The sequence below is a fragment of the Saccostrea echinata genome, unplaced genomic scaffold, assembly GCF_033153115.1.
Source record: "Saccostrea echinata isolate AGI-Se365-2 ecotype Australia unplaced genomic scaffold, CSIRO_AGI_Sech_v1 ptg000007l, whole genome shotgun sequence".
Classification (NCBI taxonomy): Eukaryota; Metazoa; Mollusca; class Bivalvia; order Ostreida; family Ostreidae; genus Saccostrea; species Saccostrea echinata.
In genome coordinates this window covers 3959506-3980501 of record NW_026889756.1, presented here as the reverse complement: position 1 = coordinate 3980501, position 20996 = coordinate 3959506, and the positions used below count along the sequence as shown (strand labels likewise).

The 20996-nt window shown below is 33.7% G+C and overlaps 2 protein-coding genes across 2 annotated transcripts; both read right to left on the bottom strand.

Annotated features, from left to right (window-relative positions):
- On the bottom strand, positions 1-381 carry LOC133180648 (THAP domain-containing protein 1-like). Its single transcript, XM_061315119.1, has one exon. It carries the CDS (start codon positions 379-381, stop codon positions 1-3), a length of 381 nt encoding a protein of 126 aa, XP_061171103.1.
- Positions 382-17134: 16753 nt separating this feature from the next.
- LOC133180647 (uncharacterized) lies at positions 17135-19975 on the bottom strand. Its single transcript, XM_061315118.1, has 3 exons — positions 19892-19975; positions 18236-18658; positions 17135-17710 (listed from the first exon to the last, which is right to left on the bottom strand). The coding sequence occupies exons 1-3, from the start codon at positions 19973-19975 to the stop codon at positions 17135-17137; spliced, it is 1083 nt and encodes a 360-aa protein (XP_061171102.1).
- Positions 19976-20996: the final 1021 nt, after the last annotated feature.

Sequence of the window (20996 nt, the reverse complement as noted above, 5' to 3'; positions counted from 1 at the left end):
TTAATTGGGCAACAATTCCTCCGAGTCAAGGACAATGGGTTGCTTTTCTGGGAGATTTATAGTCAGCTGAGGATTTCTTGGTGGTACGACATCTCTCTCAAGTTCTTTCTGCTTACAGGGAATGCCCATTGTAGCCATCAATCTGAACTTCGGAGGGTAGGAGTCCTCTGAAAAATGCAGCGAGCACAACACTGAGTGTTCGGTCGGGCCGCTCCATTTTTTCCTGTTTCTTTGCACAATTGAAGTCCACTGTCTTAGAATCTGTGGCCTATCAAAGGGGAAATAGTGCAAACTAATTCCATTTGTCTCTGTTTTAGTCATGCTGCAACCTGCAGCTACACATCTTCTCCCCCGAACAGTGGTGGAAGTGTCCTCGAACATTTTTCTATTTTGCACACTATATACACACTAAAAAACGAAATCCTACATCGTAAAATTAAAACTCGTCTCTACTGAAAACACTATATACACTTAATCCATCTAATAATGTTGAAAACACGAAGAAATCTACTGAATGCTACGATATACTTCTTGGCGGGTACATGTTCTAGAGGGTACATTTTCTGACGTCACGGCCATCTGGTTAGCAAAAGCGCGCCTTTTAGTAAACCGTTCCGCTGTGATTTTGGGTTTTTTCACAATGTCTCGAGTAAAACACGACGTACTTTGATCAAATTTTTGGAATAGTTCTATTTTTTTTAAGAACAATTGAGTAAATAAATAGCGTTTCCAACCGCAGGCACCCTTTAAAAAGCAAGGTTACTCCTGTACGCCCAATTGTCCATAATGTTTTATAGAAAGAGAACAATTTTCAAATTAACTAGATAGTATAAGTAAAGAATAAAATTCATTTTATAAAGTTCAATACATGTATAACATTCATTAATCTGGAAACGTACAATCTACAGAATTTTCAGATTTTTGATACTTACCTGTATGGATCGATATACAATTAAGATGAAAAAAAGTTATGAAAACAATTATCTAAAAAAAAAAAGAAGAATTAATAGCATATTCCAGGTAATTTAAATCTTGCTAAAGTCTAAATTTTGCCACCTTTCAGGACTTTCGCCTCTTACTCCCTGCCCCCTCCCTCCGCAATTTTTTCCCAAAGTCACCCCCCCCCCCCAAATGCATCAACCAGATATGACACCTCATTTCCCCATTTCTTTTGAAATCCTGAATAACACATGATCACTAAAAAAATGGATCAAGCAACCGTGCAATTCGTATCTTTCTAAGGAGTTGCAAAACAAGGCGAAGTGTTCGTTTGGGAAAAACCTTTCAATAGATTTTATCATTATGTATTATGAAATATTCCATTACATAATTTCATAAAGCAGACTCGAGAATAAAAGTCCCTTTTCACATTGATATGGGTTTTATAAAATTCCAATTACGGAAGAGGGTGCCTTTCTGAGATCGGGACGGACAGGGAGTCAATGTACTAAAATTTATTCTGCAACGGGAAAGCAAAAACTAGTATTTGAATCTGCACTACCTGGAAATGCCTGAATATTGATACCATTAATCATAGCCCTGCTGTTTTTATCCCCTTACTGTGACCCCACCCTGCCCCTGGGGCCAAGATTTGAACAAACTTTTATCTTCACTACCTGAGGATGATTGCTTCAAAATATTACCTATCACATCGATGATGTTCTTGAGAAGTTTTTTTTTAAACAGGTTTATCCATATATTCTCATTGCTTCTAGAATCAGGTTTTTGGTTTTAGGAAGAAATGAAAACAACGCAATATTTGATATGCTGAAATATTTAGTTTTATGTACATGTTTATCGATATTAAAGGGTAAAATTATTGATATAAATTAAAGCAATTTTTTTGTTCACAATAATCATATTTTTGTCATATTCTAGTAAATATAAAGTATGTAAAGTAGCAATTATCATATTGTAATTTAAGTACATTGTTTTTAATGAAATAACAGTTTATTTGAAATATATATTCTTATATCATTATATGTGTCTCGATATGAGTGAAAATTCTCGAGAGGGACATTAAACAACAAACAAACAAACAAAAACGTATGTCACTATGTATTCTGAGTAATTATATTTATCTTGTACACCAGAATGTACAGCAGAATAATTTTTTTTTGATGTGTATAGATCGTCATTTATGCTTTATGTAATACAATGTATAAGTAATGCTTTTGTATAAATTCTCTCCTTTAGTATTCCCATGGATCTCAATAAGTTTTTTCATTCTTTGCTATATATCGTAATTTTCCACTCTTTAAATATAACTCTATTCATTCCCACTAATGTCTTCATTGTGGGTAGAATAGACGATGGCGATTAGTATTCTTTAATCCTCTCCTGATACAAAGCTACTTTATGCTGATGGCGTTTTTCATATGAAGATGGACATCTCTGCATGTTTCACACATTCTATTGTTCTTGCCTGTTTTTCTTGATCTGCTATCAAATAGCTAAACAATAAAGTCTCTTAATTCTTCAAATAGAGAAAGCCTACGTATTTATGCAGTTTTTGTCTTTAAATCTTACATAACCCACTTGTCCATGCATAAATTTTTTTTATTTTCTGCTTTACGATCGAATGTCCCGGTATAATTTTAAATCTATAGGAAACGATAATTAATTCTTACTAGCATCATCTGATTTTTAGCGGGAAAGGGACGCCATACATTTTAAGGTACAAAATAAATAACACGCCGTGAGTTGAAATTTTCCTAAAAGTTTTACACTTTGTGAAGAATTCACAAATTAGAAATAAAGTTTGGGGAATATGTTAGTGGAAAATAAAGTAAAATAACATGTTATCATTAAGTTTTGGTAATGGCATTGAAAAATAATCACTTTGTCGTGACTTCCATGCTACCCTAGCTGTGTTAGTCATTCTGCTTCATAGGTCTGCTAACAAAGGGGCGCAATTGGTACCCATGTCATTCTGAATTATTTAGACTAAATTACATACAATGAAAATAAACCACCAAGACACTGGTGTACAAGTAACACTAACTGACATCATGTGCTTTTGCTTTATTGTCTTGCTTTTACAAAAATTTGCACGGGATACCCGATTTCGCTGATTCAATGATACCACGATATCGGGGACTATAGGCGATTCACGGATAATACCCGATTTCGAGTATTCTCTCCAGCCTGTTAAAAGGATGCTTGTGTATCTGATTGACAATATCTATGTAGTTCTTGGAGACCAGGTCTTTCAACAATCAGTTGGAATTTCCATGGGTACCAATTGCGCCCCGTTGTTAGCAGACCTACTTCTGTATTCATATGAAGCAGAATTTATTAAAAATCTTATACATGAGATGCTGTGGACTTCAACTCGATATTTAAATATATCGACGACGTATTATCAATTTACAATAGTTATATCCATTCATATGTCGACACGATACAACCAAGTGAGCTTGAAATAAAAGATACCACAAAGTCTGACATATCTGGTTCATATTTGGATATTTTACTAGAATAAGACGTTAAAGGTAATCTTACAAAAAAACCTTTATGATAAAACGTGATGACTTTAACTTTTCAATCGTCAACTTCCCTTACTTATGTATCAATATACCCTTATCACATGCATATTGGGTGTATACCTCTCAGTTAATTCCATACGCAAGAGCACGCTCTACGTATGAACAATTTCTAAATCGAGGTAAGTTATTGACGAACAATTTGATCAAACAAGATTATCAACAGTCTCTTTTAAAGTCATAATTTCGTAATTTCTATGGTCGATACAATGACCTTGTCAGCAAAAACAATTTATCATTGAGTAAAATGCTGATTGATGATTTTCATACTAATCTTTAGGCCACAATGAATTCCTGACGGATTTTCCGTAATTTCCCGATCATTGCAAGGAGCACACAGCGAGTGTGACCGATCGGCAGGGGACGCTCACTACTCCATGGCACCTGATCCCACCTCTGATGTTTTTGGAGGTCCTTGTTTGCTCTACTCCCCATTTGTATTGTTTTAATGGGCTTTCAGCTTGAATACTGAGAGCTATCTCCATATTTTATTTCAAAAAGCTACTCGACATGCACCAGAGTTTTTTTTTTTTAACATATTAAACTTGGAACACAGGTATACAACACAATGGTACACATTATAATTTCGATATTGTGTAGTGGTTAAAAAGTGTTAAGGCGCTTTAGTGCTTAACTGCGTGAATGTAACATAATTTAAGACACATCACTGCTCATGGTTAATTGTTTTGGAGACTTACAGAATAATGTTAAATAGTCGTTTTCAAAGAGTTTATTTAATTGAGAAATGTGAGTCACGCAGATCATCGTATAGTGGCTCCTAGCGTCTCTTAGATCGTCGCTCCGAAGATCCCCGCTCAGATGAATGCGGCTCAGATGAAAGCACTTGGCAAAGTTTAAATCTCATTTTTATAATATACAATGCATAATACTCATCAAACAAGTCATATTTAAGTAAACAAGTTATACAATAAATTGTGACAAAATCCTGAAATTTTATTATATTAATTGTAATTTAGACACAAACTTTAATAAGCTTCAGTTCAACATCATAGTATTGTGCAAAAGTTAATATAATATCAAGATAATTTGTAGCAATGTCCAGTTACTGTTCCTGTATCGACGTTCCAATATAGATAAACATTCTGGTAGCCTACACTGTCCTAAATCCGATTACCAGGTTTGTTTATTATTATGAAAAAGTCTTACACTTTCATACCCCGATTGGATTATAGGTCAATGAACTCTATCGAGTACATTTTTAAAAATTAGTTTATCTTTTTTTCCTGATTACATAATTGTCTCAAGCCCTATAGATTTACATAATCCTGGAAAACCTTGTAGTTTAAATGTCTGTCTTTAGGATACACTTGTACACATTGACGGTAAAACGTTCTGTGGCAACATAGATTCTTTGTTGATTATCAACACAGATAGCTCGCGGACATTCACCTGCTAAAGGTAGGAGAGTCAAGAACTGGCCGTCCTGCGCAGGTAGATGGACACTGTGGGAAACCTGACCACAATAAACGCTGCTGCACACTAAAAATGCCCCTGAATATCGGTACAGATACCATAGGGAGTATATACACCTTCAGAATTGTGCCCAGAATAAGAGAACTGATATTCTCCCGATTTGTTTACTACAACCACGTTACCAGGCACGTAGTCAGAAGTACAAATGTCACCATTAATGTTCTGTGTGACGTACGACATGCTTTGATATAGTTTTATTCCCCCAGCATCCCTCTGAATGTCCCGGATCTTTGTGCCTTCCTTGTTATATGTGGACAGTTTCCATTCTTTGTCTCTCTTCATCCCCAGCAGAATGCCTTCATTGATGACTGAAGAATGAATGCACCATGGCAACCATTCTTCTGTTGTTAGCAATGACGTCAGTGAGAGTTTGCTTCCTTTATTTGAGATTTCGTAGACGGTTTGCATGTATCTATCTGTGTAACGTAGATTTCCCTGTTTACTGACTGTGTGATAGCCAGTTTTACTTTCACATGTGCATATTTTTTGTAGGAGATTTCCATAAATATCAAAATTGATAAGATTTCCCTTTTCATCACTGGCCCAGATTGGTTCTAACGATTTCATGGATAAGTGAGTTATAATATGGAGATCTGAAATAGTAATTGTTTTTATTTTTTTCAAAATCAAAGTCGCAATTCTTCAAAGTTCCGTTGGCATTCACTTTAGGAGATTGATATATTGTAGCTTGCATAAATTCATCTATTTCCTTTCGCTTTGCTGTGAAGAATTGTTGAATACCTCCTTTTATCTTATCGACTTGTTTGCCTACTTCATCTTTTATCTTGTCTAGTCTGCGCACGTTTAGCCTCTCCCGATATGGACCGACATTGTGAATTGCATTTTTCTTTTCGTTCAAATGGTTGTCTCTGCATTGATGACACATCCTCTGGTTACATGTATTGCAAAAGAACTCGGAATGATTTACACAAGTTGCACACTCGATAAAATGTTGAGCAGTATCTAGAATACGTGATTCGGCCATGACTTATATTTGGCTAAAATAGAAAAGAATACTTTAGAAAGTAAAACTTGATATTGTTTCTCACTGGTTCATCTTAATATCTAAGCATATAAAATTTAAGGGAGCCGACTGGGGTTTTATTGTGTAAGAACTACTATAGAGAACTACTATAGAGATTTAATTTTATACCATATGTACCTTACATTGACTTCAGTATACATCCCAAGTTAAGTGAAAATCTACCGTCTGGTTATATTTTTGGGACCATCTCAAAACACAGGTACATTTACTACATGTATAGGATTGTATAGGAAAATACCATTTTTTCACACTTCGGAGCAAATTATACAAATGCTAATATAGACTTTTTGCTCAAATTATATTATTGATGAGTAATACTATATTGTACATTTTAACCAAGAAACACAAAATTCTACTGTATGGTTTCCAGAGGGGGCATCTCAAAATGTCAAAATTCGTGATATTTTCCTGTTTTTATGGAGTACTACAACACATCATAGATACCACAGACTTATATAAAAAATTAAACAAATGATTGTGAGATTCTCAATTTCCTATGTTTTAAATTTGAGGAGCATCTATTTTACATTTTTTTATTTTATGACATAATTAATGACCCCTCTTAAAGAACTTCGATTATTCATAACGTCAAAAACACACTATTACGACGTCCATCTACCCATCATTTGAAATATCGTTTAAAAAATAAGTTATTTAAAAACGTATCAAGATTTTTAAACCTGAGATTTCCTAATTTTGATAAATTATGTAAAAATAGTTGCTTTAAAAAGTAGATAGGCTTTATTTTACTATGCCGCGCGAAGTATTGCGCGATGAAAACCCCAGTCGGCCCCTTTAATAATATTTTTCTTAAAACATAATTGTGTAATAGCTGAATTGGCTTTACTTATGAAAATATTTTTTTCCATTCTTCATAATTTTTCTTGTTTAAGGAATGTATGAGATTGATCACGTTCGTTATTTTCATCTTAATTTTCCGTGAATTGCTTAAAATTCTTCGTTAGTTGATCTCAAAAAAATTTATAGCGAGCCTTGCTAGGTCGTAAAAAAGCAAATACCAGACCGGTTGGAGAGTAAATTCGGAATGTGCACATAGATCCAGTATTTATTTCCCGCAGTATTGGGTACCCAAAAGCCACCGTACTTGCTTGGTTTCCTGGCTCATTCACATGATGACAGGAAAGCCAAGCGGAGTTGCGGCTAATGTAACTGTATGATTGGCCATCACAACATCGTTGAGAATTCCCTACTAAAACAATGCTATAATAAACTAAATATAGTTTACTGTAGTTATCGCCAAACACCCTAACTCCGTCATTTTCGGGAAACTCCGCGCTGTTTGTAAACGAATGCGATTGTGACGTCATTTTTTACCTGTACTGCTGAAAATGAGTGTTGAGCAGTTCACCGAGGGAATAAATCTCGTCACAATAATGCATTTTATCGACTGTAGGGGTAGCAAAATACGACGTCAGAATGAACATTTAAATTCAAGGCAAAATCGATTTAAAGCGATTGCAGTTCATCTGCCCCTATTGCCTCTGTGTACGAACACAATGCATAATAGCTTCCGAAACTACATTCTCGCAATAACCAAATAAAATGTCAAATTAAGAAAGAAAAAAAGAAACAAACTCGTTTTGCTTTTACGAAAAATGCAGGTACATAGTTGATAAAACTAATATTCTACGTCATATGACGTCACAGTTACAATCTAGATGGAGTCTCGAGCGGTTTGAAGAGGTGGATCTAAGAAAACATTAAAAGCTTTAGGTTTTTTACGGTACCAAACAGGCATGGTTTCTGTTCGCTATTTACTCATATCATTCAGTAATAAATACACATTTGTTCGGCGTTACACTCACATTTTCCTATTTGTTAAGTAGGAAATTCTTAAAGACGATAAACGCATGATGTTAAAACATAATAATATACCATTAATTTACTCACTTCAATGATCATCTCCAATTTACTGGAGCATTTTATCAGTTTCTAGTACTGCTCCATAATCCTATTAAACGTATTCTTATCACCGCCATGCAGAAGATTGCAATACCCTTTTATCGCTGCAATCCTATGAAACTAAAGAAAATGACCTGTATTTTAAAATCCCATTTGATTGTGATGTGTACGTGTGTTCTGGTGCAATAATTGAATATAAAAAAGGAGTATCTAGTTCAAAAACCAACAAAACAAGATGTATATGAATCCATCATCTTAGAAGAAAATTCTTTTCGAGAGTATATTTTAGAATTATTTAAAATTAATTTGAAACAGAAACATATTAAAAAAAAACTTACAATTTTATAATTCATCTACATGCAGATCGATTTAATTACGCACGCATCAGACAGCAGCTGTTATCATGTAATAACTAGTGCACGTGGTAGATTAGTAGCACTTTATTCTTGTCTTGAATTAAACAGGTTAAACTGCGTAATATTATTTTGAATTATTTTTGTTTTATGATACATAATTACATTTGAGTGATAGCGGATCTGTTAGTGACATTTTGTATGTGATATAAGTATGAAAAATGTGTGCAAGGTTAATAAAACGTTACTTTCTCAAGAAAACTATTACAAGTTTAGAAATACAGGGATTACACGATTATTTCGAATAACAAATATTTCATAAATACATGTATATAAATATATAAAAGATGTGGAATATTTAAATTTGACACGAGGAATACGTGAAACGTGCTGAATTACAATGTATTATTACCAGAACGAATGTTTGTAAACAGTGTTGTCTTCTTTTTGACGTAATCATTTATACTTGCATATATAAATAGGGCCTAGGAATTTGACAAACTAAATTGATTTCCTTTTATCCAATGAACTCTGCGATTATGATTCTCATAATTAGAATACTTTTTAATATTCGATTTAATTATTTACAAATACAGATATATTTCTTATGCAAAAATGTAGAAAATGAATACAAGAACAATATGATGATATCTAAGAGTAATTAATTTAAAAAAATCATTTAAACAATACAAAGTTTTAGAAGAGCCCACACGGACCTTTGAAAACATAGGTGGGATCAGGTGGCATGGAAGAGTAAGCATCCCTTGTCGACTGGTCAAACCTGCACTGTGTTCCTTGTCATGATCGGGCAAACGGAAAAAGAATATATAGATAATTCAATGTAGATAATTCATTGTGAAAATAATGGCATAGCAATTTATATGAAAGACGACAGTCAACATTCGACCTAACAAGGGATTGTATTTGCAAAAAAGGTCATTGTATAGAATTTCGAAATGTTGAGATAAAAGAAGATTGTGTTGGCATTCTTGTATCATCAACGTATTTTTCAATAGCCTGGCTCATTTTAGAAATTGTTTATACATAGACCATGCTCTTGCGTATCGAATCTGCTTGTGATAATGGTATATTGCTACATAATGAAAAGGTGAAGATAACAAAGATCCATCTCCTAAATTCAGTAAATAAAACGAATCGCGAAAAGGACAAAACATATATTCCTGGAACCAACAGATATAATGAAAGTTGACAGTAGAAAAGATGAGGTCATCACCTTTATGATAATTGGTAGTTATCAGATGTGCCATCAATGCATTTCTTTACTAAAAAAAATCCAAGCATGAAACAGATGTGTAAACTCTGTGGTGTCTTTTATTTCGAGTACTGTGAGAGATATTGAATCAACGTAAGAATGAAGTTGAATATTCTTAATTGATGATAATTTTTTTTTAGGTTTGTTACTGAATATTGGGTTGACCAATCTAAAAGATGGTGTGTCGAAGCCTTTTATTAAAAAAGGAAATAACGAATGGGAAACTAACCAAAAGAGATTATATTCTGAATGGGATAGGGAGAGGGGTTGGGGGTTTACACATCTTGCGTACAAATGAACTTTAAAAAATTATACTTCTTTGAAAAGGTATTTATTGTAAAGTATAACATTTTTTCTAAGTACGTGACTTTCATATATTAAGTCTGTCCCGCTGTGCGCAGCTTATCAAAACGTCAACTTGACTGTACATTTAAAGTTTGAATGATTTGTACACCGAGTACTTTTTTTTTTAAATGGATGCCTTATACCTGGTGACTATATATTTTTAATAGATATACTGTAAACATACTTTTTTCCACGGGGGCATAACTCTGCAGAATCTCAATTTTTGTTCAATCCGCGGGTAGAATTACATGTCTTATATGCACATTAAATACGCTGTGACAATTTTTCCGTGGAAATTTTGTGCCTCGTAATTGCGAAAATCAATACAATATGAGAAAATATACGTCTACAGTATAAAGACAGAACAACTAGCATTGTTCAGTTCTTATAAAAATATTGATGAAAAGATGACGCTCTTGATCCCAAAAGATTAGTTACAGAATATTAAAGACCATTAAAGCAAAAAAAAAATTGAGAAGGAAAACACAGACCCTTGGAAATACCAGAGGCTTGATCATTTGCCATGAAAAGTAAACATTCCCCTCCCCACCTACCACATCTGCCATGAGCCTTCTGCATTAAGCAGAAAAACTGAGTACTCCGTATGCAAATCAAATATAAAAAAAATTCTGACAATCTGCTTGACAAAAATCAACTAACTTTAAATCTTACAATAGATTGTATAGGGAAACTAGGATGTTGTAACCACCATTGAATTTGCGAAATATTAACTTAAAAGAAAATGTTGATACAATTTAAATGAAATATGAAAATAAGAAATAGTAATTAAGCTCAAACGTCTACTGGAACGATATAGATTGGGAATAGAGCAAACACGGACCTCTAAAAACATAGGTTGGATCAGGTGCAATGGGAAAGTGAGATTCCCTTTCCTGGCTGTCACACACGTGTATGCTCTTTGTTATGTTCGAGTAAACGAAAAAAAATCCGTATTCAATTCAATGTGAAAATAATGGCCCAACAATTTGTATGAAAAATGTCAGTCAACGGAGTTAAAACGATAGATTGTATTTGCAAACAAGACCATCAAATTTGCAAACTGATGACTTTCAACGAGATAGCTGACATTTTTGTTTCATCAACTTATTGTCAGTAGTCTGCCTCCTATTAGAAATTGATCCTACATAGAATATGCTGTTGCTTATTGAATTGACTAGTAGATACCAACCCATCATGCAGGTGATAATTGTATATTGCAAATAAAAAAAGGCAAAATGAAGAAAGAATAGTTGAACTCATTACATTCCTCAAAATGGTTAGTTGTTAGTTTGCCATTGATGTCTTTCTCTTGTAAAACACCGAAATATAAAACCGATATGTCTTTTATCTTTAGTTCAGTGGAACGTTTTATTAAAAAAAAAAAAAAACACTTCCATAAGACCAATTCGTCTGCTCGAGTCAACATTTAAACTATGAATGACAATTTCCGCAGATTACACGCTAAATTCGTCCTTCTTTAGGGTTTTGATTGATTGATCAATTGATTGTATGTTGTTTTGCGTCTCGTTCGAGAATGTTTCACTGATATAGAGTCATCACAATATACCGTGACGGACTTCAAATTTAGACGTTTAATCGGCATTCAGGGCCATTGAGCAGTGAGGGATTGTATCAACACCTTCTGTAACATGGGGCTTCGACTTTTTTTTTTTTTTTAAAAAAGTCTCATCTGAAAGACCCGCAACTGCCACTTCAAAGTGCCAAGTGCTTGGTGAAGGAAAGGTTGCTTTGTATTTTTTTTCGACTTTGGTCCGCCGCGACCGTTGTTTGAATCCCACGACCTTCAGATCACGGAGCGCTCTATCGACTAAGCTACCGTGATGGTCTGTTGTTTAGTTAAAACCCTTCATGCATAATAAAAGTATTTTTCTTAACGTCCAAAAGAATCCTTCATGCTATTTGTATTTACCTAGCATGAACACAATGATATGTTTCAACACTTATTATTAAAAAAATATCATGATTAAGATATTTTAATTCTAGGAAGGAAATATAATTTATGTCACCTTTGGTAATACGGTATTTGGAAATTTTATGAATATTGTGAATTGTATAATGAAAAAAAGGCGAGAATAACGAACAGTGATCGATCTAAAAAATTCTACAAACAATACAAATCTATGAACAGGGCATAAAACATGGATCCCCAGGAAATTCCAGAGGATCAGGTTCCTAGTAAGAGTAAGCATCCCCTGTTGACCAGTCGCACCCGCCGTGAGCCCTATGAAATCATTAGGTTTAAACAATATTTATTCAAAATAATGAATCGATTGGGTAACAGGCAATGCCTATAAATACCCTCTCTATACAAGAATCAAAGTTACAAAATACAATGGACTGAATATATATATATTACAATGCGGGTAAACACACACAGACACACCTACAGAAACACACACAGACACACACACGCAAGCACACACTGACACGCACAGATCCAGATGAATTAAACATAGTACATAGTATTAATGAAATATACTAAAAAATATATAATATCATAAGGAAATGTATTTAAAAACGTTTTGTTGACCTAATATATTCTTGCACATAATTTGTAATGTTGATGTTCGTTTGATACGATAACTTCGAACACCCATATAAAAGAGTCTTTAGTTCATACGGTATACCTAGCTCTTGTAAATTTTTTCTTAGTTCATTTCTTTGTATAGTGTAAACTGGACAATTCATAAAATAGTGCTCATTATCCTCATTATGGTAATCACACCTAGGACAAGATGAATCAGCTATTATATAATGATTTTTTAAGTGTGCATTGAGGTTACTAGCTTTTCTGCGTAATTGACAGTGAAGTATATTCTCTTTTCTGTTACCATGGTTATAATATTTACAATTGCTAAATGGTCGTTTAGTTTTTATTTTTGACTTAAACATTGATAAAGAAGGTGACATTTTTACATCAGAGCTAAGATTATTCCACAGTTTTATAGTTGAAGGAATAAAACTATTATAGTAAGATTCAGTTCTACATAATGGTAGAGAAAGATTACTTCTGTCTGATCTCAAACTATAAGAAAGTTGCACTGGTTGGAAGGGCTGTAATAATTCGCATAGATAATATGGGGCAATAAAATTAACAATTTTATAAAATAATATAAGTTTATGATTTATTCTTCTCTCATGTAATGGCTCCCAACCTAGTTCGTCGTATAGATTAGATCTTGAAGAATTTACTCTTAGACCAGTAATAATTCTTGCAGCTTCTACTTGAACCTTTTCTAACAATTCTGTATTTTCCTGAGAGCAGTTATCCCATACCACATCTGCGTATTCTAAGACAGGTCTAATGAAAGCAAAATATATCTTTATTAGGGAATTTCTATCAAGTGTGTGCTTTAGTAATCTCAAAATATTTAATCTGTTACAAGCTTTTTCGTAAATAGCAGATATATGTTTATTCCAACTACCATCGGACTGAAGGTGAAGCCCTAAATGTATATGACTACTGGATGGTTCAATAATGTCCCCATGTTCTCCAAAATGAATGTCTGGAAAAAGTCGCTGCTTTCTTGTAAAGTTAACATTAATTGTTTTATCAGCGTTAAAATCTACAGCCCAAGAGTTTGACCATTTCTTTATTTTTTCGAGATCGGCTGTAAGAGATAATGTAGGAGTCATAATATCAGCGTCTACTATAGCAAACAAAGGTATATCATCCGCAATTAAACGGATACCATTATGTATGCCTTCGGTTATATCATTAATGTATAATAAGAATAAAAATGGGCCTAGCACAGATCCCTGGGGTACTCCTGCATCAACAGTTTTGAATGTTGATGAGAAACCTTCAATATTTACTTTTTGTTGCCTGTCAGTAAGGTAGTCTTTAATCCAGCCCAAAATATTATTTTGGAAGCCTATTTTTTCAAGTTTAAAGATAAGTCCTTTGTGCCAAACCCTATCAAAGGCTTTTGAAATATCACAGAATATAAATCTTAGGTCCCGGCCTTTATCGAGATTTGACATAATTTTATCATATATTTCAACTAGTTGATTTACTGTGGAGTCACCAGGCTGAAATCCCGATTGGTTTTTTGATAATAATTCGTAGTCTTTTATATAATTAAACATATACTTGAAAAGTATTTTTTCCATAACGTTGCAAACAGAACTAGTAAGAGAAATAGGCCTATAATTGTTAGTATTTTCAGGGCTTCCTTTATTTTTAAAGATCGGAGAAACATGTGCTTGTTTCCATATATAAGGCAGACATTTCTTACTGAGAGACATGTTGAAGAGTCTTGTTAGTGGTTTATAAATGGAGAATCGTATTTCTTTTAGGACTCTTGGAGATAATCCGTCTGGCCCTGGTGGTTTAGTGGTATCTAAGATTTCTAGTTGATCAAGAACATCCTGTTCAGTAATTTCAAAATCATCAAAGCAATTAATTGGCGGACCGGGTCCGTGTTCAGGAAGATCTGGCTCAGTGTTGATATGTGAGATGTTTACAAAATAAGTATTAAACTCTTCAGCTTTATCAATAGGATGAATAAGTATTCTACCATCACTAGTTCTCAGAGGAGGAGGGGAGGTATTTTGTTTTTTAAGTCTTGAGACAGATTTCGCTATGCGCCACCATTTACCTGGGGGAATAGTTTTATCTATAAGTTGAGAGGCCAGTTTTATTTTGTAATCATTTCGAGCTATTCGTACTAAGTTCACTACTTCATTACGAATTTCTCTAAATTTTTGCCAGTGACGAGGATTATCTGTACGTTTAGCTTTATGGTGTATTCTATTTCTTTTCCTCATTTTCCTACGAATTGCATTTGTAATAAAAGGCTTGTCAGAGGGTCGAACAGTAATGACCTTTGTAGGGATATACTTGTCAACTAAGTTTATTAATTTTAAATTGAAATTGTTATTCACTTCGCTAACATTCTCACAGTTGAACACAGCCTCGTCCCATTTAACTTGTTTTAAGTCATCGTTCAAACTTTGGTAATCGGCTGATTTATAGTTTCTTATGGTACGTTTATAAGCCTTTTGTTTGTAAGCCTTAAATGATATATTTATTATGACTGGGGAATGAGAGCTGCATATGGGTGCATTAACCTTTACAGTTTCAATTTTATTTACATCGTTTGTGAGGGCTAAATCTATACAGGTTCCTGTATTTGAAGTAAAATTGGTTGGTTCAGTTACGACATTACTGATATTTAATCTTTGTAAAAGATGCTTAAAGGTATTATTACCAGAAGCTAACATATTAACATTAAAATCTCCGACTAAAAATATTGACATTTCGGTATCTATAGCTTTTTCCATGGTATATAAAAACTTATCCCAATATTCGGAATTTGAATCAGGAGGCCTGTAGATTTCTCCTACTAAAAACTTTTGCTTCTGAGTACAAATCTCAACCCACAATATTTCAATATCAGGATGTATAATATCATTTCTCAAGATGTAAGTTAACTTAGTGGATACATATAAAGCTACACCCCCTCCATGTCTATTTTTGTCTCTTCTAATTGGAGCATGAAAACCATTTATTAAGATTTTTTCATTACTAATATTATCGTCCAAATGTGTTTCAGTTACGGCAATTATATCATTTTCTGACAGTTCTACACCAATAAGATCAATCTTCGACAATAAACTACAGACATTGTTATGCACAATAGTGATATTAGAGAAAACAGATGGACCTGGATTACTCTCGATGCATCCACATAACAGCAGGAGTTTCAAAACGACTATTTTAAAATGCTGATTATTAAAAAAACATACAGCTAAGTATTTTAAGAAGAGGGGGGGGGGGATAATTTTTGATTGTAGGAATTATTTTGCTTAATCGTATGATGACAGATAATACACATAGACATGATCCACGTTTGTAGGTCTGGATCTAACACACTCACACACAAAAAACCAAACAAAATTGAAAAGAGTACAAAAGGAAACAATAATAAACAATAGACAAACAAGAAATAGGTGCAGAGTAGAACACACGTAATAAGAATAAACAACAGTAACACGTGCACAAAAACATGATAATGAAAAAATAAAGATAATATGTATATACAGAAAATGTTGAAAGTATAACTTAATAAAACTTAAAGCTAGAAGCATTAAAAAGATAGGTAGGGACGTGACATAAAGTTGGTTTCAATGCGTATTTCAAACATAGACCACAATATTCATAACATTATTTATGTACAATTTTTTAATGACAATAACATCTCTAGTTCTATGCCTTCTTGTGTTGCAGTATTCTTTCCCTTGTTAATCATAACATGCCCTTCAAATCAATAAAAAAAGATATTCAACTAAATGTTGAATTGATCTGTAAAATATGTTAAAATTAACAAAGATAAAAAATTTTGTTCAATTAAACTCAAAGCCAGATTGGGATTACATTCAAAATCTCGTTTGTTTTTTTTTAAACTTTATCGATTTCATTTTTGGAGTATGATGATATAGAATTAATGTGTCATTTGTATGCATTTTTAAAGGTAAACGTGTATTTGTTTCTTGTTTAATATTTTTCCTAATGGTGTCTGATTTTCGCTTGGTTAAAGAAATATAATTTAATTTTGTTTGTATTCTAGCCTCTGATTGGTTAATATCCTAAAAGGAACACAAATTATTTCTGTATAACCTGGTTTGGTATGGGGACACCCCCCCCCCCCCCTGACAACCAGCTGAATCATCTGTATGATACAATCCTCTCATTTCCAGTTCATGGAAAATTCCAGATTTAATAAATATACCTTTAACTTCAAACAATAATTCGATCTTACCACATGTAAACAAGCTGCTAGGCCTATGTATCAGTTTTTACCTTAATTAAATTATAAGGAATGACTCTAATTCTTGGCCAAATTATTTGAGTATAACCTGGTTTGGTCAGTTTACGCTGTTTTATAATCCGCTTCGCGGATTATAAAGCGTAAACTGACCCAAACCAGGTTATACTCGAATAATTTGGCCAAGAATTAGAGTCATTCCTAAAATATTTAAATTAAGACAAGTCAACCAACAGTCAGATACATAACCCGATGTCATCTATTTTTTTTTTATGTTTTGAATCACACTTTTTATATTCGAGGCCAAAAGAACATGCTTGAGATGTTCGTAGAGAAGAATCAATGATATGACAATAGATATGTGTTCATTTGAGATATTTATACACAGTAAGCGTAGAACTCCCTCTAGATCCAGTTAATATATTCTGTTGATCATCAACACAGATGGAGTAATGATCTGATGGACTATGAGTAGGTGTAAGAAGACATCTCAGAAAATGTCCGTCTTGGTCTAATAGGTGAACACTGAAGCACCTAGCATCAGAAATGTGATCAACGGAAGAATTGCACACCAAAATATGTCCCAGGTTAGCCGTGCAAATTCCATAAGGAAAGAATCCTGACTGAGACTGGTGACCCGAGTATGAGAACCGATACTCTCCTGACTTGGTCACCACTGCTACCTTGTTTGCAGTGAGGTCTAGATCTGATGCGCAAACATCGCCATTTATGTTTTCAGTAATAAAAGTAATGCTTTTGTATAACTCCTCTCCTTTAGAATTTCTCTGGATCTCTTGGAGCTTATTCCCTTCCTTGTTATATCTAGTGATTTTCCTTTCTTTAACTATAATAACTCTATTCATCCCCACTAATATGTCTCCATTGTTGGGAGACGAAAAATAGCGTTTGGTTCCCAGAATATCCGGGGAGCCCAATCCTGTCTGGAGATAAGGGAATAGTAGACGTGTCACTGACCTTATAGATGACAATCTTTCTGCAAGATCTTTCTCGCTTTGTCACTTCGGATGTGATTTCCTGCATCATCACTAAGCCAAAATATCTCCTGGGATATGGAAGATATATGTCAAATATTGCTGAGGCCGAGGCGGTTAATTTTTTTAATTTTTTTATGCTAAAAAACCATCCTTGTTTTGGAGATCCTTTGAAGTGTCAGAGAAGGGTTCAGATATGTTCATTTCTTCAATATCTGATTCTATTATTTTCGGAGGAATTAGAGATTGTTTATCAAAAGGTAATTTTCCATTAATTAATTCCCCAAATTTTTTTGATTTCTCATTTTTGTTGGCTTCTACTTTTGTGAAAACTGGTATTATTGGTTCACCAATGTCGGGCAACATCTTCAGTTTTACTGCCGAATGATCCTTGTAAAATTAAATCAAATTGCTCGGCTAACTCATAAACAATTTACTTTTGTAAATGCTGATTAATTCTTCAAGCTTCCTAACGTATAGGTCCGTTTCAATTTCTTGGTTTCTCGTATCATCCAATATACACTCTTCCATTTTATCCAGCTTGGCATAGTTATCAGCAAGTAGAGTGTTTACTTTCGCAACTAATTCATAAGCGCTCTTTTTCATGGCTAACCCCAAATAAGCAAATCCACTTTTCAGATTTTCAATATTGTCTCTTTGCATTAACAGTCTTTTCTGTGATTCAAAGAGATCAGTATCCTCGATGTTCCTAAGTTTCATCTTAGCTGCATTTATGCACTCATTGTACATATCTTCCAACTCTATCACGCTATACCCATTATGATCTCTTGCAAAACACAAGGAACAAAGAGGTAATTTGCAGTTGTTGCAGTAATTATCCACAACTTTTTTTGGATGAATATCACAATTCTCTAAAGGTAATTCTTTACACCTCTCCTAATAGACAACCATTTCGTGCTGACGGTGTTTTCTCTCCTCAAGATGGATATCCCTGCATCCCTCACACACTTTTATGTGAATGTGACAGGTATTGCAATAAAACTTGGAGTAGTCTCTACACTTGTCACACTCTTCGGCTATCCATCCTGTAAAACACAAAGTATTAAATTCAGACGACACTTTCCTAAAAATATATATAACTTTTCCTAAGAATATATGATTGAGATATTGCTTCTTTTAGAAGTTTCCTCACAAAAATTTGGGGTACATTACCAGACGTTTGTGCAAGATTTCGGAGGATCGTATTTCCTATATGTATAATCCTATACTGAAAATCACTTGAACTGGTGGTATGGTGATTTTTGGTTAATACAGTGAAACCTGTCTAATCCGACATGCCCATGGAGACGAATTTTGTGTCAGAATAGACAGGGTGTCGGATTGCACAGTGTAAAAAAACATGGAAAATAGTACAATGGGAACGAAATCTGAGGTCGGAATTTACAGTTTGACGTATTGCACAGGTGTCGAATTAGACAGTTTTCACTGTATATTTTTCAGACAATTTAAAAATAGTTTAGAAATCAGAAGATGATGATAATTATAAAGGCTTTTGGTATATGACAAAGGAATGCAAAAACAGATATTAAGAACCTTGGCTCTGTTGCTTTTCGAAATATGCTTTAATTGTTGTCTGACGATTCACTGTTTATATATAGCATTTGTAAGTAAATGAGCATGTCACCAAAACATGTTTAGAATTCACGAAACAATGACTGAATGATTAAGTCTACGGCGCATGTAACAAAAAAGTAAGTCTTGAAAATTAACAGAATTTTGTCAACATTAAACAACAAAACTGTGATTCCAAACTTTTAATGTTGATTACCTGCAGATCATAAAATACATGAATAAACCTTAATGGGAAAACATTTACTCTTTTCCTCATCCAAAGTAAGTCTGGTAGTGTGTTTCCTTAGATTTCTCATCCATGCAAGTTTAGTTCAGGTAGGACTTAAAGTAACTTGGGAATGGACTTGTTCCCGAAACTTTCATCTGACCATTTCTCTGAAAACTATAGGCTGAAAATGAAGCATATGAAACCTGACAAGTACAACACACAATAATAGATGCACCATTCATGCAATTCTGATCAATATAGAGCATAAAGTTAATTGGAAATGATTCTACTTCAAAACAAAAACTTCAACTCCGGAAGCCGAAACTGACCCTGAGGTACAGCATAAACTCCCTTGCAAGGTGAGCTAAAAACCATATGACCACTATAAACCGCTTTCTGGCTCGAGCCGACATGACTATACTAAGGTTTTGCTTTAAACATATATCTGATTCTTGCTTGTAATGGGGCTCCCTCTTGAGATTTGATTTTTACAGTTCTTTTCTACATATGCTGAATTAAATCTTTGTCCTTTTATTATGTCCCCTTTCTTCCCACAGAGTCTCTGGTTTGACCAAATATCTATATTAACTATATGATATATTATTTTTTTACTTGATGGAACATGTCCTTCCTTACTCTAAAAGAAGCTTTTTTTTATTTTTGGTTGTATTTATATAATACAAAAAAGTCAAATCCTAGACCCAAGGTCATAATTTATAAAACATCTTTTATGCCACTAGTAGATATTTGTATATGTATAAGAAGTTGACAAATCATGGCCCTGTTGTTCTTGAGAAAAAAAATCAAGTTCCAAATGAATTTGACAGTAATCTTCCTTAAAAGTCCAATTACACAATTAATAACTTTGAGCAGAGGAAACTCGTATCTCTTGGAAATCCAGTCACCGTGAATATTTTTGACTTACTTCCCGCTTTACATTACGTTTAAAATCATGTTGAAATTGTTTCGTAAAATCAAACGGTAAACGTTAACCCTATAATGCCTCATCCCCGGATCTAACACTTGAACAAATGTTTAAACAAATGTTTACACACTTCATAAGATGCTTGAATATCAATATGACTAATAGTAGTCCGGCGGCGGTTCTTTAAAAGATATTTTTTTTCTATATATTTCCATGTAAAACATTGTTCAAATTGTGTCCCAACCATGATTCTTTTGAACAAAACTGATTTTCTACTGAATGAATATTAATGTTACTAATTTTGGGTCTGTTTTTTTTAAGGAACATATTATCACAGATTCTCTTCAAAACATTGTTCTGTATTATGCCTCCACGTTCATTAAATGTAGATGCTAAACCAGTCCGCTTTTTCCTTAAACTTCAATATACCAACAAAGGAGTTGACGTGGTTAATATAAGTAATATTCTTAACCACAAAAGGGTCCAGTCTTGTATTCCACCATATTTCA

What these genes read in the sequence shown, in the direction of transcription:
- LOC133180648 (XM_061315119.1), bottom strand. Translation starts at nt 381, where the DNA reads ATGTTCGAGGACACTTCCACCACTGTTCGGGGGAGAAGATGTGTAGCT.
- LOC133180647 (XM_061315118.1), bottom strand. Translation starts at nt 19,975, where the DNA reads ATGTCGGCTCGAGCCAGAAAGCGGTTTATAGTGGTCATATGGTTTTTA. An exon ending in AGTTTATGCTGTACCTCAGG is followed by an intron (nt 18,659 to 19,891) that starts GTCAGTTTCGGC and finishes GTTGTCTATTAG; the next exon opens with GAGAGGTGTAAAGAATTACC. An exon ending in AAATTGAAACGGACCTATAC is followed by an intron (nt 17,711 to 18,235) that starts GTTAGGAAGCTT and finishes CCTTATCTCCAG; the next exon opens with ACAGGATTGGGCTCCCCGGA.